This window comes from Uloborus diversus, chromosome 4 (genome assembly GCF_026930045.1).
Source record: "Uloborus diversus isolate 005 chromosome 4, Udiv.v.3.1, whole genome shotgun sequence".
NCBI classification, from domain to species: Eukaryota; Metazoa; Arthropoda; class Arachnida; order Araneae; family Uloboridae; genus Uloborus; species Uloborus diversus.
The window spans coordinates 100,035,388-100,059,929 of NC_072734.1; the positions used below are offsets into that span (position 1 = coordinate 100,035,388).

Consider the following 24,542-nt stretch of genomic DNA (forward strand, 5'->3'; position numbering starts at 1 on the left):
ATCATTAACATGTTGTCAACGACTTTATTTTAGGGACATAAAATTAGGACGCATGGGCACCCCAGTCTAAAATTTTCAGGAAAAGAAAAATTCTGAATTTGCTGAAAGGCAATTTCAATTTTTTTATAATGATGAAATACAAGCAGATGATAAAATACAAGGAGATGCGGGCCAAATATAAATAACTTAAAGTAATTTTTGATTTGTCTAAACATTGGCAAAATTTATCAAAAGAGCATTTTTTGGGAGGCCACAGAACCTCCTGCGACCTCAAAATGAGCCGCGCCAGTTAGAGTACAAATTTAGAACGACTTATATGGTTGGCAGAAAGTAAAGCAATAAATTAACAGAAAGCACGTTTACTTTAATTTTAAACTTGAATCACTGAGGATTTTAAAAGTGCAGAAACTAGTTAACTAACATTGCAACATAAAATACCTTGGAAAGTATAATCTTTTCTTCTCCAAGTAATCATTTAATCCTTTCTGAATTTCATCAAGAAGTACATTGCATTGCTGCAAAGTCTGCAACATGTTTGGATGAGATGTTGCAACTAGAACATGTGGATCAGCTGCCTAGTATTCAATAAGTAAGTATAAGTATTTAAATTATGGTGCATCATAATCAAATATAAATCAGAGTAGAATAAAATTATGGTGCATCATAATCAAATATAAATCAGAGTAGAATAAAATTACTCAAAATTTATCAAAAGCAGCATAATGTTTTATTTGGGAAGAAGCAAAAACTCACATTTTTCTCATAATAAATCAAAAAATAAAAGAAAACCACCCTCACACATGTGGAAATACAGTCGGACCTCGATGTATCAAAGTATCAAATTGCCGGGGAAAATTTGATATATAGAAACAATCTTAGTTTGTCATAAAAAAAATCTCCTAAAACATTATAATTAAAGCTAATTTTCGTGTGAAGCCCAATTTCGAAAAATACGAGCATCAGATTAAATGAAAATTATGAGTAAAAAGATGAATCAATATGAAAGGTTTATTGTATATTACAAACCTTTCAAAAAACAAAATAGTTCTAACAGCAGTTACAACGATCATATACTTTAAAAAAAACTACGGATATCTTGCTGAACAGTCTGTTTTGTAGAATGTTCATCAAAAAAAATTTCACATTTATTTAGTCCACTAAACATTTCATCAGGAACATTTTCCACGAATTGCAGGCCATGACATATTGTTTCTAATGCTTCTCGCATTCCGTTTTTTGAAGGCAGATTATGCATTCATATTCAATTTCTTCTATTTCTTCGATTTCCTTTTCATTGCCGGTAATTGAACTTAATGTATTTTTGTCTGTAGGATAATCAGCAACAATCAAACTATCATCGACTGTCGGGGAATTTATTAAGATGAATGCCATCTGTAATATGCCTTTGAGAGTGCAGAGTTTCCCATGATTGTTGGATGTGGAAAACGTCTTGCTCTTCAATTTCTGGCAAAATATTGAATCCAACTTTTTCGAAAAAGTTTCTTATTGTTGATTCTAAAATGTCATTTTCCTACACTTTGGCTATTTCTGTCATGCATATCCTCAGATCAATCACCTTATGTAAATTTGACTCTTCGTTTTCTAATGTCCAGATGAGTCTTCGAAAAAAGCGTTTTCAGTAATGAAGTTTCAGAATTTTTATGACACCCTCGTCCATTGGTTGTAATTTTGAAATGGACTTTGGAGGTAGAAAAAGCAAATTCACATTTGATAGTTTTGAAGACACATTGGGATGGGCAGGGCAATTGTCTACAAGCAAAGCAATTTTTCTATTTTGATCACACATTTTTCTATCCAATTTCGAAATCCACTCTTCAAAAATGTTACTAGTCATCCATGACTTATTATTGGATCGGTAGTCAATCTCTAAAGATATTACATTTTTGAACGCTCTTGGATTCTTACCTATGATCAATAAACAAAGTTTCACTTTGCCACTCATGTTAGCACCTACAAGTACAGTTATTCTGTCTTTGCTACTTTTGCCACTGCGACAGCATAGTCTTTTAAAGTTAAAGTTTTGTTTGGTAAACACTTGTAAAAGAGTCCCTATTTCATCGACGTTGAGAATGTTATCGGGCTGATAATCTTTCAGGATTTTTTTCAACTTATTGTTTCTCCAGTCATCACAAACTGCATCATCCACACTTCTGCTTTCTCCAGAAACAACCTTTTCTTTGATTGCATGCCTTTTCTTAAATTTGTCAAGCTACATAGAACTGACTTGAAATTCACTACATCCAAAGTGCTTTGCATACTCCGACGCCTTTTCTTTGATGAGTGGAATATTGGCAAATTTCTCGAACAACCTTAATCCACTTCAAGATGGCCTGGTCCACTGTTTCATAACTGCATGTTTTTGAATGTTTTCTATTGGGATCAGTGTTTTCATATGATTTCATTACAGCATATCGGTTTTTTATGATGGTTTATACAGTGCTTGGGTACTACCATAATTGGGCTAAAATACCAAATTTAACAGAAATGTCTTTTTTTTTTTAAAACCACAATCTACGTCCTTCAAATCCACATTATCTACAACACTAAGGCATTTTCTTTTCAAAATTGTAATCGAGAGGGAAGACAAAATCAAATCGAATTGGCAAAGCACTAGTTAGAACAATTTTCACTGAAACTAAGCAATAAACATGGAGAGAGGAATCACCATCAGACAAAAGGTATAGCAATAAACTGGTTTTTCAATAGGACAGGTCACAACCAAAATTCGAAAACGAGTAGGGGTGAGTGGGAGTTCGGTGTAATTTCACAATGGAGAAACAATGTGCTTGTCCACCCCAGGGGTCCACCCTTCAACTCCAGCTGACTGTGGGGTTTGTGGTGAGCTTTTCTGACCTTCTCTTTTTTCCAGACTTTCATTTTTCACGAGGTAAATGTCTAAAATGGGGGAAAATCTCCAATTTACACTTTTAAAAAAATTCGATATATGGAGATTTTTTCGATATATAGAAAGTTTTTCTATGTAATGAACATGCAGATATATAGAATATTCGATATTCAATATTATAGAAAATTTTGATATGTGGAAGCTTCATATATGGAGGTCCGACTGTACATTAATTTTCAAAGCAATGAAGGCTCCTACCTGATTCCTATAAATGATGTGTCTGATGTACAAAATAGATGCTAATTTTATCATAAAATCTAATTTGATAAAAAATATTCAAATAATTAAACATTTTAAATAAATATTCTAACAGAAAAAACAAGTTTATTCGTACATATTAAACTAATATTCTAACAGGATGCATGATTTTATTCATAAAATAGGGTGGTTCAAAAATACATGTAAAAAAATAAATTTTATTCTAGATCACAGGACACCCCTTAATATTTTTACATTTGTGGATAGTAATATACTGGAAAAAATTTAGCTTCCTACTTTAACTGAAAGAGGGTGCTCAATCCCCTCCCCAAACTTCATAAGGATGGGGAGAGGGGGTTAAAAATACATTGAACTGAAACAATGATGTTAGATATTATAATATACACGAGTAATATGCATTGCATATACATTGCAATAAAATAATTATGTACAACAAAACAGCTGGGGAAATGTTTCTAAATTTGTGACATTTTCTATATTATGGCTAATGTTAAAGAAAGGGGTCATTGGGCACTTTCTTAAAATTTGATTAAGATGCTAAAACTTTTACAGCATAATACTATTAGTAAGTCTAAAAAAATAGGGGATGTCCTGGACTCTAGCTGAAAAAAAGTTTTTTTGAACCACCTTAGGACCTTTAACCTTTGGATTGCACCAATGCAATCCAAAGATAAATGAGAGAAGAAATAATTAAACTTAAAAAAAGAAATGAAATCAGAAATTCCAAAAAAGTAATATTGGTGAAAGACTTACAGCTTTAGCAGCAGTTTCACGCCAACTTTTATCTACAGTACTAAATTTTCTACCTTCAACAGGCATCTGTTGCATAATATCTTCAGAGCTGAATATGGGTTCCAAATAAAGCCATGTTGCTTGGCACTAAAAATTAGCAACAAAGAAAGAATTAATAAATATTTAACTTGAAATTAGACATATTCTCCATGTTACGCGCCACTATAAAACTCCTTGCCTTTAACCATGAATCCAAAACGTCCTGCACTAGAAGCAACGTCTCTTCCCAAAGTCTCATTTCTACTTCAAAAGGTTTTATGTAAGGAGAACCTCTCATTGTTTGCACTTTCAATATATGATCATCTAGCAACACCTGAATATCATCGACAGCGGACAGAATAGGAACACCCTATTTAACAGAAATGGAAAAAAAAAAGCTTTAATTTAGATAACACATGAATTAATTACTCTAAACGTTTGTTGATGTTTAAATTATAAGTAAACTGTCACATCAATTATGTCATAATTCTTCATATAAGACTCCTAAAAGCCTAAAATATTACATTTTAAATTAATGAGATAATCATTAAATGGGAATATTTTGTTGAGATCAACAAATGATCTACAAATACATAGTCATGATGGGAAAGCTATGTACCAAATTGACTACTTTCACTTAATATAGTTTACAGTAAATTCCAATAGTTATGATCAGAGCTCTATGAATAGACAAATTCTGCATTAATGGCCAGTTTTTTCATTACTATGAAGATAGAACAGAATTTTTTTCCTAAGTGGATCATTGCTGAATCTTGAGGGAAATAACAGTACACACAATAATTTAACAGAGCAACATTAAAAGATAAAATGCAAACAAAAACCCTACAGTCGAACTCGTTTATAACAAGCACTGATTTAGCGAGAACGTGGATTTAGAGCAAAAATCAAAAATACTTGGTTGGTCTATGGTAGTATAACTCGCTTTTAACAAGCAAACCCCGCTTAAAGCAAGCAATATTTTTGCAATTCATAAAATTTCTATTGACTTTAAAGATCAGCTTAGCCTTTTTTTTGGTAAATTTTCTTTAACATTCCAAACTTAACCAAAGTTAGTGATAAATCATAAGTCCTGAGAACACAGCATTTTTTTAATTTGTGGAGTAAAGAAACATTTAAAAATTAGATATGTATATGCATATGTATATTTTTCAAAAACAATTACATAAGAAAGAGACATTCAGACATTTCAAAGAAAAGTAACCAATTTCTTTGGAACACAGTGATTAACCCCTTCAGACCTGGTGTCCGGTATACCGGACATACACTTTAAACAGCTGCTAATCATTTGATAATTGATTTAATTAGTTGATTTTTTTTTGTAGTTGACTCTTTACATTCTACTTATTATAATCAGTTAAATAATTTTTTGTTTTGGGATTCACAACACTGACACATAAGGATTGAGAGATAGAGAGTGGCTCATTTTTCCAACCATGGATTTTCATCTGAAAAGCGAGGTTTTTTGCCTGATTTTTTTAAAAATATATAATCTTTAATTAATTGTTTCAAACGCTTATATTATGTTTTATAATTGTTTGTAGAACATTTTATAATGAAGTTGGTTCGGTATTTTATCGTTTTCGTATATGAAATATTGATTTCAAAAATATAAGTCCAAAATATTGGACGTGCCATTAACTCTTTTAATTTTTCTCCTACAAACTCAAAATTTTGTCTATAAGATACCCTTTACCATAGTACACTGTGTACCAAATATCGGCATTTTTAGTCCAATATTTCATAATTCCGACTGAAGGGTTTAAAAAGAAGAAAAAAGACAACTATGATAAAATTTAAAGATTTTTTTCATGAACTCGTTTTTTATGAACACTTGGTTACAACGAGCTAATATTGCGGTCCCTTTGTGTTCATTATATGCGAGTTCGACAGAATTAGAAATTTTTAACTGAGGATAAAATATTTTAACCCTTTTTGCCTTAGCAATTTGAAACAATCACTGATGTGTCTGTCACCAATGCATTACCAATACTTAAGTGTGAATCATAATATTCCACTAATGCCTCATGAATAACTTAATGATAAAGTACATAGATCCATTTAATTGATAAAGGGATATGAATATAAATTCTTTCTAAGATTCTCATGTTTTGGGAATTTGACTTATTTTGTGTAAAAAAATTACTAATTCTATTTTAATATATATATATATATATATATATATATATATATATATATATATATATATATATATATATATATATATATATATATATATGTATATATATATATATATACTTTTGGAGATAAGAATGACAGATAGACAATATAAATTAAAAAATAAATATGGAGAAAATCAGTCTGATCAGTCTAAAGTTAGTTATGGAATACTTTCATGGTAACTTCTTTTTGCCCAGGAATTATCTAAGAGAAATCAGTGCTCTTGCTTCAAAAAACGTAAATGTGATGAACAAGGATTGGCTAACTTTGTGAGCTTGTATTTTACATTGAAACTAAAAAGATAATAGCTACTAAACTGTGCTTTACACGGCAACCAACTAAAGGAAATTGAGAAGTTATTTTCATTGATTAATTATTTATTGAAAAAATAGATTTAAGGAAGTAACAGTAAATTACCGTCTCACGATAGGGTTTGAATTCAAATTCAATATCTTTCCATTCATCCTTCATTTTTGCCATTGCCTTTTCCAGCTGAAATTCTTTAGAAACTGTTACAGAAAGTTCTTCAACTCTAAAATGGGAAAAGAATTTTTTATTGAAGAAAAATAATTGTACCTTTGTTGCAAAGTTATAACTTGCATAAAAAATTGAACTGAAGTAAACATTTACTTTTCAATATGTCGGTTTAATCCAACACGTATCATGTCTTCCAATGTTGCTTTTGGTCCAGGCGCAATTTTGAAGCGCAGGAATCTACTCGCCTGTATGTTAAAAATAAAAACATATTGTATTTCTTGTACCATTGAAATAACCGTTGTATTGTATACCAAGTTAAAAACTATTAACCCTACTAAAACAAAGCTTTTGTAACAAAAACTTATCATTTTCTTCTTTTTTTTAAATCTTTATTTATTATTACTATTATTATTATTATGTATATTTAGTTCTATTTATGCTTCAAATGCAAATTTCAACACACAAATATAAAAATCATCTGGGAATTTTAATACTTTTCCATAAAATATAAACACCTTAATTCAGCAAATTTTCTCTTTTTATCTAGTTGTAGCACAATAATAGAAAAAGATAATACAGTAACTATTTTGCTTGTATGAATAATTAATGTGTACCTACCTACTTTCATGCGTAACTTTCAAGTGACTAGCATGCAAATAAAGAAGAAATTGAAATAAAAGACGACAGCATCCTGTGAAAAATTCATTTAAAATAGCTGTTGAGTCGCAAAGTCATTTGAGACAAACCAAGGGAACTCTTGAGTGTGAATTAAAGAATAGTAAAGCCAGCAGAATTAGTAACTATCTCTTTGTCTTGCTAACTCACTTTAAGACAAGCACACATATCTATTTTTTAGTAACTAAATAATCGAGTTAATTTATAACTTGCATCAGGAAAATGGAAATTAAGAACCTGTAGATAAAATAGTTAGTCCTGTGGCAAGCAATTACCATGGGTGCAGAGTTGATTGAGACTTACTGTCTCCCTTTCAAAATTATTCCATAATGTGAGGACAGTGTTGCCATCTATCAAGGCCGAGAATGAACTCCTGTTCAATTGCGAGCCTTTTTTTGCAGGAGTAAGGCACTCCCTTCTGCCTTAACTCCATACTGATTATGTGAATGGGGTTCAGGTCTCCCAAGTTGCATAAATAACAACAACAACAACATGATATGACATTTTTATAGTGCTGTAACAGTATATTTCCAGTGCTCTGAAAGAGATATATAATTAAAACTCTTGTGTAGCTTACATATTGCCAATGTCGAGGCTTAATTCCGGGATTACATATGGCTAATAAAAGAGGAACATAATTTCGGAAAGCTTCAATTTTCTCTTTCATTGTTTCGGCGACAGCTCTTGTATCAGGTTGCCCAGCAAAGGTCTTTACCAATCTGAACATGACTTTCCACATTTCTTCAACTTGGTCTCGAATGTGCTCTGCATTTAGTTCAGCAAATGGACCTATTGTTAGTAAATTAGTAATTTACTAACTCATATTACTAGTACTAACTAGTACTAATTAGTAATTTACTTTTATAGTAAAAAATTAGTAATTGAAAGTCAAAATAAGATTTTTTGAAGTAGGCAACTTAGGCCACAATTATGATCTTAATAATATCTTTAACAAGAGAGAAATAATAACAAAGAGCAATACTAATTCCCTATAAAATAATTTTGTTGTAGCCCAAAGTGTCGAGCATTGTGAAGGCTACACAGATACTAATCACAGCATTGGAATGCTTCTTGGTTAGGTTTGTCCCAACTATAATTTTTACATTTTTATAAGACAACCTGTAGTAAGAAAATGTGTAAGTACTTATTATTGAAAAATTTGCAATAAAACTAATAACGCAGCATAGAACACAAAATGTTATAATTAAATTGCATGACAGTCAGAAATGAAATAATTTAAGAAATATATCTTATTAATAATTACACATTATTTACATGTACGGTAGAACCTTGTTTATCTGGGTTAAATTTAATCCGGTTCATTGAAGTGCTTAGAGGTACAACAATTTCCCCACTATAAAAATTACTAAATTTTTAGTCTACATCATGTATATTTAATAAAGTTTTTTTTATATAAATACAGTTCATTGCACCTCATAAAAGTGTCCTTACCATAGTACCAAATTTTATAGTTTCTGAAAAAATCATATGCAGTATTCCACAACTTTTCATAAGGCTCCTTTTCATGAAACATTACTGGTATTGAAGGTTCCACAGTCAAATCATGACCTAAAAGTCGTTCCTCTTCATTTATTGCCTGAGGTAAAAAAAATTATTTGAAGATTAACGGTTTTGATAAACAATGGTGCATGTGCACAGGAATTACATAATATGTAGATATGAATTTTTACACATTTTGAAGCATTCATACATAAACAGATATAAATATTTACATATATGTATGCACACACAATATGAAAAGTCACCCCTGATATGCTATGTTCACGTCAGGGTTCACACTAGAGAAAAAACTAAGGAGGGATCCCCTCTATGATCAAATTTTTAAGTGAGATCCTTAAAATTGAAGTGGGACTAGTTTTCTCTCTTTTTTTAATTACTTCAACATTTGAAATCAATATTTATTTGAACAAAGTATTTGCACATCATGTAGTACAAAACTCATTTAAAGAGCATAACATTGAAAGAGATCCTCCCATTTGTTTGCTAAAATAAATGTGCACCTTTTTATTTTACAAATATGGACTATTTTTTTCAAAAAAAAAAACTTACAATGAAATCTTTTTATTTCTGCTACATAGGCAAGATTCTTTATTAAAATCAATCATTTACTAAATGGTGTGCTAATGAAGTACTCTCAATTGTACAATCAAAAAAATGTATCAATGCCTCAAAAAAAAAATAGTAAGTCAGAAAATGGCAATTTTGTCAAAGAAAACATTTTGGTGCAGCTTTGACACAAAATGGGTAAAAAAGTACTTTTTGTTTGGTACAACTAGAACCAGAAGATAAACTCAAAGTTTCCGAAGGAGTTTGAGCTTTCAGTAAACCAACAGATTAAAGCTATTCTCAATCTTTCACTCCTGGACTTAATTCCTGGATTCTTCTGTTCATTGATAAGATGGCATCTGAAAATTATCTTAAGCCATTCTTTGGCCATCTTCTTAAAATAAATGTGAAAAATAAAAAAATCCAAAATGAGAAATTTTGAAATCTCCTTAATGTATGTCGGTTAATGGTGATCAATGGGGACAGATCGCAAAGGGATTTGTAATTGAGTTGGATTTTAGAAAAAGTCGCGGGTCTCGCACAATCCCACACCCTAGTGCAAGACTAAGATTCAAGTCAAATATCTTGAGATTGAAAAGCTGGATAGAAAAAAATAAAGCGCTGCAATGATATATTTCAAAGTATACACCTCTAAAATTTAAAAAAGGACGATGTAACTTCAATTTAGTGATAACATTCAAAACTTTTTGAATCTTTAGAACCCTATTATCCTCTAAATGGGTCAGTGCTGTGTTAAGGCACCAATTCACATGGGGGTATATATGTGAATAAAATTTCATTTAATTTTGGACAACTGTTTTTCGACTAGGAGGGCCCCAAAAAATCGGTCACATACATACATACATACAAACACACACACAGACAGACATTTTCCAAAAATGGTCAAAATTAGATGGGCACACCTCAAAACTTGCAAATCCATCAAAATCCAAAACTGGAAAATTTTCATGACTCCAATACTTTCTTCTTTATACTAGACATAGGGGAAAGTAAAAATACAAGTACATGCTACTTGTGGATCTCATCCAAAAAAAAAAAAAAATACTGTACAAATCTTTTCATGCTGAAATTTTGAATTATTTTTTCTTGTAAAATTTTAGCTTTTTTTCACCACCAACTAAGAAACAGTCTGCAGACTTTTTCAAGAGTCTGCAACACACATAGCAGCATCATGCTGGTTCTGCTACCAGGTTTAACAGCATTCTTCAGCATTTAATATCAGAGCTAAATACATTTTTTAAACTCAAAGTAACTTACAGCTAATTCATCTCTTGCATCAACTAAACATTCATGTAAATATTGTAGTCCTTCTACAGCTGCTCTTGATTCATCAAGTGTAGCTTCCTAAACAGGAAAGATATAACACTGATCAAAGAATCATAATGAAAACATCAATTTATATCATTTATACTAGTACACTTTCAACTATATATGACATAAAATTCAATTATAATCTTTCAGCTGCTTTTGTCTCATGTGTGTAGTTAGTTCCCTATGAGTTACTAAGAATTATGGGCAAAAGAGGGGGGGGGGGGTAGCTAACAGAGACATTTGGGGATTGCTGATTGTCATTGCAAAGAAAGAAGCAGTTTTATTGTTTATAATTACAGCTGATAAAAACTAAAGAATACCCAGTCTCAATCTTATTTTCCTTTTTAAAGATTTTTAGTGAATCATAATTTTTGGTAAATAACAAAAACAAATATCATTAAATTGAAATTTTAAAAACAAAAATCCACTAGAATAAACACTCTTATTTACTAGAATCAATAAAACTCAAAATCAATGATATATATATTTTTTTAATCATTCAGTGGTTTAAAAAATTATTACAATCTAAAAAAATACTTAAAAAACAAGAGAACAATTAAATAAAAAATAAGAAACTCATTAGTTTTTGACAGAAAGTATTTACTCTCAATTTTTGCTTTTGAAAAATAGTTAAGACTTCTTTAAGCATAGAAACATTTTAAGTAGTTTTCAAAACTATTTTATCAGTTTAAAAAATTATCTCTCAGCCATACATGTGGAAAATGTCTATGTTGCACTCAGCGCTATAGCAGTTTATCTAAATTTGTTACATCAATGACATTTTCCATAGTTAATATTCTGGAATCAAAATAGAGTCACCTCAACATATTTTGGAATAGGGGAAATAATCATTATGACAAAGCTTTGGAACATTTGTGACAAGGCTTTTCTTTACAAAACTTGGCAACGGGTCACAGATTAAGAGAAAAAAGTGTTTCTAGATAAAAAGTAATGCAATCCATCCAGAAGCCTTTGCTAATTATCATAATAAAAATAATAAAATTTAAAAGAAAAATCAGCTATGTAACTTGTTACAATACCTGAATTAAAGGTAGGTTTTTAACTTTACGTGCACAGAAATCCATATTATTATTGAGCATATGAAGTCTGTCAACTAATTTATTTTCGGCTTCTTCCCTTTTCTTACGTAATTCAATTGATGTGGTTTTAAATAATTTTCGCATTTTCTTTGGCCATCTCAGCATAGTACTATGACACATCAAATCTTTTTCTGCAAAGAAAAGGAAAACAAACATGAATTCTTAATAAAAATGTAAGAGAAAATATGCAGAGATTTTTTTTTTTTTTTTGGTACATTTAACAGAAGTAAAATACAAATATTTTCTGATAAATTCCTTACAATAATTGAGTTAGCATAAGCAATAAACTTGAAACTTTTTTTACCTAAATAAAAATGCATAGCAAAACAACTTCTTTTCCAATACGTGTTTTTGAACATTTGTCTGTTTTAATCAGTTTAATTATAAGTAAGAGACTATTCTTTCAATAAAGAATATCTACAATACGATGAATTCAGTTTTTCATGTGTGTTTAATAAAAATCTTCACATTCAAAGCATGTCATAAGAAAAAAATGGATTGTAAATTATTATGTATGAATCTTATTGCACATATTTGGCTCCAATAAATATGCACAAATTCATATTTTAAAGTAAAATTTTTCAAAATATATTAAAAATACACAGTACTGTATATAACAAATTTTTTTCATTACAGTCCACTCCTGCTACAGCGGGATCCGACTTACATGAAATGGCTATAACATGATTTTTTCCCTGATAAAGAATTTTGTTCCAGACACGAATTCTTCACCCGCAACACGAAAATTTTCAAATGAGAATCGCAATGTGTAAGTATCGGGTTTGTTATTAGCTACTAATTTTTTTTTCGTGAATGGACCTTCATCCCTTTGGCATCACTGAGAGCGGAAGTTCCCACACCATACTAGTCTGAACATCGCTTATACAAATAACTACTCCTCATTTTCCATTTATTTTTTTCATTCTATATGGGAAAGTTGAGGAAATGTAATGACACCTAAGAGCGCTGTTTCATTTAAAATTTGTGAAAATAGAAGGAAAAAGAGAAAGTTTCTGACAATTAAAGAAAAGCTAAAGATTATGAGCTTTAACAACTGTAAAATGCGTCGAAGGTAGCATGACAATTAGGTATGAGTGAATTTTCCATATCTACAATTAAAAAGCAAGAAAAGGAAATCCGTAAAAGTTCACAGAGTATTTTCTAAGCAAAATGCAAAAATTAGGAAAATGGAAGCTGCTCTTGCATTGTGAATTTAAGAAATCAGGAAGAAGGGTGTTGCCATAGATGGAAACGTTATAAAAGAACCAGTGAAGCAACTGTATTGTGTATTTAAAATTATATTAGAATAACGGTTTGATTATGCAGCATAAATCATCACCATCTGCGCTTTTTTAAGTTACAAATATCATTACTGGATCTACTGTACACTATATGGTCTTTGGTACAACTATAGTGCATTTGTTTTTCTTATTACATAATGTACGTACCGTAGTGGTTCATTTTACATCTTTCTTTCCCATTGATTTTGTGCCTCTCAGCAGTTTTTTATGTTAAATAACACTTTTTTTTAAATACGATAAATAAAAATTCAAATTTTTATGTAAGAAACTGTAATATATAGTTAAGAAATGGTTTTAACAGTTTGAGGTGGTGTTTAGTGTCTTTAATCATATGGATATGTTTATAAAAGTTTTTACACATACCCTTTTCCACAACGCGAAATTTCAACTTACGCGAAGGCTCTTGGAATGCATACCTTGCCTAAGTCGAGACTCAACCATACTATTTTCGAAATTATTGAAAAGATTATGCATTTTTGGAGCATCTTAACTGATACTATTAAATGCAGCTTTTATTCATTACAAAAACATTTGCTTACCAGGAAGAACAGCATTATTCAACAAGAAAATTATTCTTTTGACAGCTTTCTTAATTTCCTTGACGAGTGTAATTATTTTTCTGTCTGTAGCCTAAATGTCAAAAAAGAATTTAAAAAAAAAAAAAAAATTCATACTTTCAATGACAAAAATGGTCCAAAATTTTAGAACAACATTAACAGCAATTACTTCTTTTAAAATATCGGTCATCTGGACAAGTTCTTCAGTGTTTGTAACGGGAGTAATTAATTGTACTTGCATTTGGTGAAATTCTTCACAGATCCTACAAAGCAGAAGCATAGAACAATTCACCACTGATAAATCAAAAAGCATAAAATAAAGTGAGTTCCAATTTCAACAGCACAAAACGAATTATGCAAATTCTAAAATATTATAAAAACAAGAACGAAACATGACAAAATTGTACTTTCATTTAACAAAAGCAAATTCCATTGGAAAGGAAGTAATTCATAAATGCGTTTGGTGCATTAGCAAATTCAAACAAAAGTTGTTTTGTGACACTAGCAACAAGGCCAGTTTTGCTCAAATTATAAAGCAATACAGTTTATTAACTCAGGTCTGCAGACATTTACTTGAAGCAATTTTTACTAAGAAAATTTGCTGAAGAAATTTTGCAGGTTCATTGAATAGTTGATTTACATGATGTCATTTTAAATACATTTTTAATGATTTGAAAATGAAACTGGATCAACAAATATTTTAATAACTTAGTTGTGGAAACATTCATTTGAAATTTGAAATAGTCACAATTGAGTATGTATACTGAAAATGAGCTTCACGATTTCTAATAAAAGACAATTTCTAATAAAAGACAAAAACGCAAATATTAGAAAAAAATCCTTCAATATCCCGCCTGTTCTGATGAAAACCCTTCATGGAGTGGCATACCCAGAAAAACATTTTAGAGGAGGATATGGTTAAATTTTGGAAGGGGATATAGTCAGTTTTAGTCCTATGATATGGTCAAAAAAAAAAAAAGGGGGGAAACTTCAGAGATTCCGAGAGGGATAGATCGATCCCCAAATCCTCCTTCCCCTCTTCTGGATATGCCACTGTTTTCACTTTAATAAGCTTTAAACAGGAAAAATAAGCTTTAAACAGTCAAATTAAAGCTTTAAACAGAATTTTTCAAAGAGAAAGACACAAGAGTTTGCTCACTTACGAATGAGTATGTTCGGCATTGGCTTCAACTTGAAAATCTATTAATTGTTGAGAAATCATATCTATTTGTTCACAGAGTTGTTGCTTTAATGCATCACAGTTTAAATTCACAATGCCCAAATTAATGTTGCTTTTTTCAGCATGTACTTTGCATTTGTGAGATCTTACTTCTTCAATTTTCTAAAGCAAAAATAACTGATACAGTCTTAAGAACATAATGTACTTGAAATCAACGTATATGTTTATGAGACATAAATAATTCAACACTATCAATCAAAAAAAAAAAACATATTTCTTACAATGAAAAATTTCACAACTAACTGGAGATAAACACAAAGCAAAAACTAAAAGAACAAGTTAAATGAAAAATTATCATATAAGCTTTGTGCTACAATATGATTAAGGTGAAAAAACAACGTAAATAAAGCACAAATATTCGAGAAAATGCAGCATATAGCTATTTCAAGGCTACAATGGAGCCTCTTCATCAGTGCAAAAAGCTCACCAACACAACCAGAAGTTGCGAGAGAACTGACAAAAAACCAGGTGGACACCGGTATTTATACCAAAGAGAGCCAACCAATAAGAATACAGGAACATGACAACAAACAACCAATCAGCCAACAGCAAGTACGCTCCGGGCTCAAAGCAAGGCAAGAGACAACCAATCAGAAGCCAGGAGACAAAAAGAGTGCGAGACACCAAAGAAACAGGAAAGGCAATTATAGAAATTGCTTCCAAATATCATGAAAAAATGGAGTGCTGGAAAAATCATTGACAAGAGAATGAGAATTTTTCCAAATATGGTAAGCTTCCCAGAAATCGAGGTGATAAACCGAAGAACATTTACAAATAATCTTTGCAGAAGTTGCGAGAGAACTGACAAAAAACCAGGTGGACACCGGTACTTATACCAAAGAGAGCCAACCAATAAGAATACAGGAACATGACAACAAACAACCAATCAGCGAACAGCATGTAGGCTCCGGGCTCAAAGCAAGGCAAGAGACAACCAATCAGAAGCCAGGAGACAAAAAGAGTGCGAGACACCAAAGAAACAGGAAAGGCAATTATAGAAATTGCTTCCAAATATCATGAAAAAATGGAGTGCTGGAAAAATCATTGACAAGAGAAGCCTGATGAAGAGGCTCCATTGTAGCCTTGAAATAGCTATATGCTGCATTTTCTCGAATATTTGTGCTTTATTTACGTTGTTTTTTCACCTTAATCATATTGTAGCACAAAACTTATATGATAATTTTTCATTTAACTTCGGCTTAAACGGGCCTTTGATTATATTTTTTTGCATTTATTATGTCTGATGTGAATAGGTTTTGTAGTCTTAGACTGAAGAAGTATAGGTTTTTGGATCATTTGTCCTTTCTTTGTTGTTGTAAACGAAAGAGAATTATTCCCAATTTATTTCTTTGAAATGTAATCTTTCTTCATCTCCTAAAATTAGCAAAGTGCTTTTCCTCTCCAAGTTAGCTCTGTTAAGAGCTCTTATTCAGGAAACTCGTAGGAAAATTTCTATTATTGAAAATGAGTTGTTTAATTTGCATCTCAAGCTTTCTAATTCCATCTCTAATTTTGATTTGATTGACAGTAAAAGTTGGAACAGGATTCTTCAGTCTACTTCTAAGCATAGGTCTATTCATCGTAAGAAGTTTGAATCTCTTTTCGCAAATTATGCTGATAATGCTTCTGATGTTTTCCCTCAGGTGAATCAGAATGCTGTTCTTAATCTTTCTTCCAAACACTTGACTTCAGATCAGCTTAATGCTCTCAAACTTAATAGCAATTTTGCTTCTGGTTCAAAACCTTCTTTTCCTAAGTTGGTTGCTCCAATTGAGAAAGCCTTTAGATTTAGTGCTCTCACTGCTTCTCAAAAGGACTCTATTAGGCATATCATTGCCATTACTGTGGATTTCAATTCCAAATGGACTTCAAATACTTTTAGCAAGCATGCTAATTCTTCCATCAAAGTTTTGTGTTCTGATCCTGATCTAGTTGTTACTAAGGCTGATAAAGGTGGCCAAATTGTTATTCTTGACAAAAGTTCATATTTAGATAAATGTAATGAGCTCATTGCGGTTGGTCTTTATGTGACACTTCACAAAGACCCTAGTATTAGAGAGGTTAATCTTATTAAAAATGTTGTGAAATCTTCTCCTATCATCAGTGAGTCTTCAAAAAGGTCTTTAACTCCTTCTGTTGCACATTGTGCCAGATTTTATGCTCTACCAAAGGTACATAAACCCGACATTCCGCTTAGGCCTATTGTTTCAAACATTGGTACTGCTTCATATAAACTTGCTAAGTATTTAGTTTCTATCTTCTCTTCTGGTTAGCAACTCTTTTACTGTCAGAAATTCTGTTCATTTTGTTCAGAAGTTACGTTATTTTAAGCCTCATGGTTTAACGATGGCTTCTTTTGACGTGAAATCACTTTTCACTAATGTACCGGTTATTGGGGCATTGGATTGTCTTAAATTGAGACTCCAAGAGCATCATTTTTCTAGTTTTGAGATTGAGGAACTCTTTTCACTTACTCGTGTTTGTCTTGAATAGAATACTTTTGGTTTCAATGGTACTAACTTTCGAATGTCTGAAGGTTTAGCAATGGGTAATCCTTTGAGTCCTATTTTAAGTGACATTTATATGCACTATTTTGAGACTAAACTTTTTGAAACCATAACGTTTCCGTTCTATGTTCGGTACGTTGACGATTGCTTTGTTTTGCTTGACCAAAACCATGTTGATAATGAATTTTTACTTTTTACTTTAAATTCTATCGATCCTTGCATCCAATTCACTATTGAAATGGAAACTGATAGTTCTCTTTCATTTTTGGACGTCTTTATTACTAAAAGTAATGATGAATTTATGACTTCGGTGTTTCGTAAGCCTTTTGCTGTTACACTACCTCCTCACAAATGTTCTTCTCATCCTCCAAACCAAAAGTTGGCCTCATTCAAGGCTTTTGTGTTCCGTGCTTTGAACATCTGTTCTTCCTCCAATTCTTTAAATGCTGAGCTTTCTTATCTTAAAGCAGTGGCTTTCGATCGTGGTTATTCTCCTAGCATCATTGATTCAATTTATAATAAGTTAATTAAGCCCTCTCATTCTGAAAAGGTTTCTGCTTCTAGTGCTTCGTATACTATTGTTTTGCCTTATTATCCAAAAGTTAGTCATCAAGTTGCAAAGATTTTGAAGAAATTTGGTTTCGATACAGCTTTTTCTCCAGTTAATAAGATAAAATTTACAAACTTAAAGGACCCCATTGATTGCCATAGCAACTGGGGCATTTATAGCATCTCCTGCAAGTGTGGACTTGGCTACGTTGGACAGACTAAACGTGCTCTCAAGCACCGTCTGAAAGAGCACGAAAACTATGTTAAGCATAAAGAACTTGCTCGTTCTTCCATCGCTCAGCATTGCTGGACTTCTGGTCACTGTTTTGATTTTTCATCTGCAAAGATTATTTGTAAATGTTCTTCAGTTTATGACCTCGATTTCTGGGAAGCTTACCATATTTGGAAAAATTCTCATTCTCTTGTCAATGATTTTTCCAGCACTCCATTTTTTCATGATATTTGGAAGCAATTTCTATAATTGCCTTTCCTGTTTCTTTGGTGTCTCGCACTCTTTTTGTCTCCTGGCTTCTGATTGGTTGTCTCTTGCCTTGCTTTGAGCCCGGAGCGTACTTGCTGTTCGCTGATTGGTTGTTTGTTGTCATGTTCCTGTATTCTTATTGGTTGGCTCTCTTTGGTATAAATACCGGTGTCCACCTGGTTTTTTGTCAGTTCTCTCGCAACTTCTGGTTGTGTTGGTGAGCTTTTTGCACTGATGAAGAGGCTCCATTGTAGCCTTGAAATAGCTATATGCTGCATTTTCTCGAATATTTGTGCTTTATTTACATTGTTTTTTCACCTTAATCATAAAAGAACAAGTGCTAAATTGGGAGAATACAGCTTAAAAGCTATTGCCCAAATACTACTGATTTGATTTGATCCTTCGCCTTCCCTTCAACCCAACTGTCAAACAGGTTCTACTGCAATTGGCCTGTAGTACTCTAGTGCCTAAACAAAATTTGGAAAAAAAATTTTTTTTTTTTGAAAGGAAAATTGATTGAGAGTGTTTTTAACTAGGTTGTGTCTTTGGACGACATTCATTAATAGAGATATTAATTAGAAACCTCTAAAAGGTTTTTCGTGATTTTTGCATAACAAAACATATTTAAAAAATTAATAAAAAGTAGTTTTTCTGCGTCTGATAGAAAACTTTTGGAACTTCCATGTTATATAAAATTTGAATTATAACTTTTTTTAAAGTAGATTTTAAGTACAATTAAGCCTTTATTCATGCAATCGGTAACTGAATTCATTGTTGACCGACAAGGAAAGAAAACGCAATGATTTAAAATGTTCATCTGTTACCAGTTTCTATTTGTTAATAAATAAAGTACTTGTAATTGATTTTTAATAGAAAAGGCTTTTAAAAGGATCTTCACGTTTCCCACTTGATTCTAAATTTGTGACTCAGTCCAGGTTTATTAAATTCTTAATCTTAGTTATTTGTTAGTATGCACCAAATGTGTTATGAATTTTTGAAACTGAAATTATGTTTAAGTGCTGATGAGGTTGCCCTTATTCTAATAATAGAATATGATTCCTGAAGTGAAAACAATCAAAAAGTAATGTAATACAAAACTAAACATATCTAAATGAAATACATTTACCTCAGGAAAAATCTGAACATCAATTTCTTCAGAAGAGTTTAAAAACCGATTGACATCCTTTTCTAGAGTTCCATTTAATATGTAATCGAATTTTCTAAAAGTTTTCAGATACCTATAAATATTTTGTAATCAAGTTACAGTAGTACTTTCAATTGCAGCACAAAAATTTAAACATGCTTATAAGTGTACCACACATTTGTACAGTCAGCTCTTTCAAATTTACTGATCTGAAACACCTAAATGAATAAAATTTACATAAGATTGCAGATGTAAGAAAAGAAGCTTACATTTGAGTGCTGAGTAGAAATTTGGGCCAGCTTAGTAACATTATTGGATGTATGTTAAATGTTAATATAAATTGAATTTTCATCTTAATGAAATTAATTTCAAAATTATCTTTTAGCAAGTATTAATGATCTAAGATTATAGTTGTAAGAGTATGTCAGACAAGATTGCTCGTATTTCGACAACTTGCTTCCAGCCATAATATATATATATATATATATATACAGGGGCGGCAAATAGGGGGGTCGAGAGGGGGCGGTCGCACCCCCAAATTTTTTGAGAGGAATGATAAAAAACGAGCAAATTCAATTTACATAAATCGCAAACCAATATTCAGGAAAAAAGAATCTTGCTGTTTCTCCGTAATGGTTGAAGAAACTCGACATATTTTCAGACATGAGCAAGTGTTTTCCATTTCTTATTTAAATAACTAGAAATTCATCAAGCTTTTACCAGCCTTTTCAGAAGAGAAAAAACTGATGAAGAATCATGGTTAATTTTAACTAAAGACGTAAACCTCATATCGGCTAAATATTTCACTCTTGTGTGCTCTGTGTAGCGACGGATGAGAGGTCCGTGCAGTGGTGTGGCCGCATGATTTTCACTAAATGCCTTGGTATTTTACATTCATTGTTACGCTCACATTTTAAGTGTGTCTATTAAATGAGTGTTCATCACTTTCTTCTTCTAGAAACACATTTCAACTGCTCAATGCATAGTATACTTCCATAGATACGCCTTAAAAAATACATACTATTTTTGAAAAAAATATCTCACCATCAACAAATATCTTTTCTGTGGGTTCTTTAACAATGCAATCTCAGGGTAACACAATAGGGCCTTTAAGAGGCAACACGAGATGGTCTTTTAAACCGTAAAAACTGTTCTCGATAATTTCAAAGCAGAGATTTTGGAAAAAAAATTCTTTCAATAATGAAGAAGCTAATGTCCTTTAACATGCCTTCATATGAATTTTTATTCGTTTGTTTGTATTGTGGAGAGTTTTGGAACAATGCCTTACTCTATCGAAACATTTCCGATCATAACCTTAATTTTTGGACTGTTTAAGTTTCAGTTTAAGCTACAATTGAGGTTATTAATAAATTTCAGGTGGATGTATATTTCAAAAAAGCGTGAACCTTTTCAAAAAAAAAAAAAAAAAAATATTTCTCCAGAAAATTTTAAAAAGGTGCAAAGAATATTCAAATGAATTTAGAAGAAGTGACTAAAATGCACATGATGATGTAAAATCAAACCTTGATTTAACATATTGTATAAAATAATAGATTCAGTTTCTAATGAAATTAACACAAGATTTGATGATAAATATTTTCCTCTATATTAGCTGGATTGAAAACAAAAAATAGTTTCAATTATGAGTAAAATTTATAGCATGAGGCGAGAAGAATTGTTTATAGACTAGCCTAACTATTCAATGATGAAAAATGAAGATCATCACAATTTTTAAAGTTACCTGATGATTTTGAAGAGCAAGATGTGAAAGGTGTGTTTTCATATACGTAACTTTGTTACTTTAATTATTTTTCAAATATTCCAATCAGTTCAGCTTGTAGAGAAATAATAATTTTCGTGTTTCAGGAGTTTAGAGAATTATTTTCAAAGCACAATGGGGGAAAAAAAAACTTAGCTGGAAAAAGAGCATGATACTGGGCAAGTGCATTGCTGGATTAGTAACAAGATTTCCTGTTCTTCCGTATTTTAAAAATCAAGCATCAAAACTTTATTACAAGGTGAAAACTGTAGTACCAAAACACTTGGTATGATAACATATTCTAAATCAAACTACGAATTTTGTCATAAAAATTTAAATTTTTTTGAACACTTATCTTTATTAATTCTAAACCCATATCATGATTACTTGCTGTTAGTCAATATGTGTTTTGGTTCCATACTGTGGTAATTCATATTTAAGAAACTCGACCCCCCAAATGAAATGCTGAATTGCCGCCCCTGTACATATATATATATATATATATATATATATATATATATATATATATAGTTTCTACTCTCTCAAAAATAAACTTCTTAATAATAACTTCCCAAAAAATATGATTAAAAATATTTGCTTAAGTATAGCCTTCAATGAACATTTTACTTCTCCTGAAACCGTTTAACTGTTAACCCCTTGAGGACCAGCGCGCGGAAAACAAAACGCACTCACGGGACCGAACGCTCCGCAATGGAACGTCGCCACGGGCCCACGCACTTTGAGCTGTTAAGCCTAATTTTCCTAAAAAAATCATATAAAATCAGAATTTCAATATAAATACTCCAAATTTATAGGATATGTAAATAATGTATAACTACTTAATATTTATTAACACCAAAGGTATAACACTAAAATAAAAGAAATAAATATGCAAAACACTAACCTTCTGTATGCACACAAAAATAAAGGATACGATACGCAAATAAACATATGAACAAATGCCATTGAAATCAGAATGAAAAAAACCTGTGCTTTACTAGTCTTTATGAACTTAATTTTAAAAATTCTGCTGCGTGTGGTATAGTTCAAAACAAGGATCGACACACAGTCCTACGTTGCATATTTTGCACTCATAGTACGAAGTTTGCCTTGACTTTTTGTTTTTTGCGCAAACGACGCATCGTCTTCTAGCTTTGTTACCTTTTCCATCAATGTAAATTTTCGGAAAATGTCTACCGGATAATCGGAAAGGTTGAGTGTCCGGTGATTTTGGAGCTATCTTATGAGTCTTCGGTTTGCTAAACTTATCAGTTATTTGATGAACAATTCTAGTTCTGAATTCCAAAGCTGATAGTTTTTCCCCTTTTACTTTCGAATATATAATGTTTGCGTTTAGAAGTGCCACATCTAAAAATCCAAAAAACAGTTTTTTATACCATTTAACTGTTTTTCTGAAAGCAGGATAATGGTGAATGACTGAATCACCGCAGTCAACGCCTCCCATGTTTTGATTGTATTCAACAACACACAATGGCTTTGAAATGTCCTCTCCAGTCTTTCTGTCTTTCTTGCCGACTGACACAATAACATTGTCATGAGCAGTTGACAGCATTAAAACAGTTTTCTTTTTGTCCTTAAATGCAAATAAGTTCACACAATTTTTCTGCATCACAACAGTTTCATTTTTTTTTTACATCAGGAATGATTTTCGGCATTCCTTTTCTGTTTCGCATGACTGTCCCACACATGTTTGTGTTGTTTTCATGCAGATATGAAGCAAGGTTTGGGGACACAAAAAATCTGTCTAAATATAAGTTGTATCCTTTTCCCAACAGATCTGATAAAAGTGTTTTCACAACTCTCTCACCGTAGAGACCTGCAGTTTGAATGATCCCAGTATCCTTTCCAGTGTAAACACAACAGTTCCATATGTATCCTGTCTGCGATTCACACAATTTATATATTTTTATTCCATATCTCGCTCTTTTAGATGGTATATACTGACGAAAACTTAAACGTCCTTTCCAACCAAACAGAGTTTCATCAATGCATATGTTTCTTTCAGGCGTAAGTATGGACTTGAAATTTTCTATTAGTGCAGTTAGTACTGGCTTGATTTTCTCCAGTTTTTTCGCTTCGGCATCGGAATTAAAATGCAGGAATCTCAAAATGTCTAGGAATCTGTTTCTTGCCATAGCCATGCTAAAAAATGGTGTTAAAAGCATTGTATTTGTAGAAAAATACATTTTTAAGTTAGGTTTTCGGATGATACTCATTAGAATTACTAATGAGAGAAATATCATAAGTTCATCCACTGTTATGTTCTGAAAAGGCTTGATAAGACAGCTAGTTGAGGGTTCAGATTCACTTTGCTTTTTCTCGATTATTTTCTGAGCAAAAGCATTTGTTTCATTGACGATGATATCTAAAAGTCTCTCATCAAAGAAAAGGTTAAAACAATCCAGTTCAGTCACTGGCTGCGCAGTGGTAAAATTTGGTCCAGTTCTCACCGAAAAGTCAATTTCCGGAATTTGTTTTATCTCTGAAGACCAATTAGTGGCAGGCTCAGAGCAAGCATCGCCTGCAACCTCTTCATCATAATCATATCCTTCAGTTTCTGAGGAAGATGAACCTTCTGAACCACTATAATTTCCTATATCACAGTCACTATCTTTGCTAGTTTCAGAATCACTTTCATTCATAATTTTACTAATTTCACTCTCCGTTAAATATCTCGGTCTTTTAGCCATGGCTAACAAAATTGAACTAACTACATCTCTTGCACATGCCTTAAAAATCCCACAAAATACACCCTGAAGAACCCCTTCTCCCATCTTAGCCATCTGGATTCAATAATCGAAGTTCAGCAAATGAAAGAAATGAATAAGAAAGAAGCGAAAGCAGAAAAGAAACCGAAATTAACATGTACTTCCAAATCAAAAGTGCGCTTCTAACGAGCCATAAATCCTCAGACCTCTGCTAAGCACTTTGAGAAATATTCAATTCCCTCCCCCTCTCATGTATTAGTCAGCTAGATATAGTTATTTCATTACTGCATTCGAAAAAAGCAAAGCAATAAACAAACGCGCTGGCGTCCTTTTAACTGTCAGTTTAAAGAGCCAGAACTCCCGGTTTGTTTACATTAATAAATCTATCCTCCTAACCTATCAGACAGCGCGAAACTAAAACTAACGCCTGTACATGAAGGTCAAATACCATGTGACTCGAGTATGATGAAAGTTACAACCATTTAGCGCCATCTATTATCATTTAAAAA

General features: G+C 31.8%; 3 protein-coding genes across 3 annotated transcripts in view; 1 reads left to right on the top strand and 2 right to left on the bottom strand.

Moving 5' to 3' along the window:
- LOC129220726 (dynein axonemal heavy chain 3-like) overlaps positions 1–14,846 on the bottom strand; it is a 157,256-nt gene extending 142,410 nt beyond the window's left edge. Inside the window, exons 1-12 of the mRNA XM_054855156.1 lie at positions 14,788–14,846; positions 13,794–13,887; positions 13,607–13,697; positions 11,707–11,897; positions 10,613–10,699; positions 8,720–8,864; positions 7,845–8,056; positions 6,746–6,837; positions 6,533–6,647; positions 4,116–4,286; positions 3,895–4,024; positions 439–571 (exon numbers count right to left, since the gene is read on the bottom strand). Coding sequence (XP_054711131.1) covers positions 439–571; positions 3,895–4,024; positions 4,116–4,286; positions 6,533–6,647; positions 6,746–6,837; positions 7,845–8,056; positions 8,720–8,864; positions 10,613–10,699; positions 11,707–11,897; positions 13,607–13,697; positions 13,794–13,887; positions 14,788–14,846 — 1,520 coding nt within the window. The remainder of the gene's footprint in view (positions 1–438; positions 572–3,894; positions 4,025–4,115; positions 4,287–6,532; positions 6,648–6,745; positions 6,838–7,844; positions 8,057–8,719; positions 8,865–10,612; positions 10,700–11,706; positions 11,898–13,606; positions 13,698–13,793; positions 13,888–14,787) is intronic.
- Positions 14,847–17,390: 2,544 nt separating this feature from the next.
- LOC129220727 (uncharacterized) lies at positions 17,391–19,464 on the top strand. Its single transcript, XM_054855157.1, has 2 exons — positions 17,391–18,250; positions 19,419–19,464. The coding sequence occupies exons 1-2, from the start codon at positions 17,391–17,393 to the stop codon at positions 19,462–19,464; spliced, it is 906 nt and encodes a 301-aa protein (XP_054711132.1).
- A 282-nt stretch (positions 19,465–19,746) lies between these two features.
- On the bottom strand, positions 19,747–24,108 carry LOC129220728 (piggyBac transposable element-derived protein 4-like). Its single transcript, XM_054855158.1, has 4 exons — positions 22,960–24,108; positions 22,466–22,898; positions 21,998–22,066; positions 19,747–19,763 (listed from the first exon to the last, which is right to left on the bottom strand). Exons 1-4 carry the CDS (start codon positions 24,106–24,108, stop codon positions 19,747–19,749), a joined length of 1,668 nt encoding a protein of 555 aa, XP_054711133.1.
- Between the last annotated feature and the right edge of the window lie 434 nt (positions 24,109–24,542).

Coding starts and splice junctions, on each gene's coding strand:
- LOC129220727 (XM_054855157.1), top strand. CDS start 17,391: ATGTCTGAAGGTTTAGCAATGGGTAATCCTTTGAGTCCTATTTTAAGT. Junction 18,251..19,418: donor ACTTCTGGTCACTGTTTTGA/TTTTTCATCTGC, acceptor ATTATGTTTAAG/TGCTGATGAGGTTGCCCTTA.
- LOC129220728 (XM_054855158.1), bottom strand. CDS start 24,108: ATGGCTAAGATGGGAGAAGGGGTTCTTCAGGGTGTATTTTGTGGGATT. Junction 22,899..22,959: donor TGCCGAAAATCATTCCTGAT/GTAAAAAAAAAA, acceptor TTTGCATTTAAG/GACAAAAAGAAAACTGTTTT. Junction 22,067..22,465: donor AATTTACATTGATGGAAAAG/GTAACAAAGCTA, acceptor TGATTTTTTTAG/GAAAATTAGGCTTAACAGCT.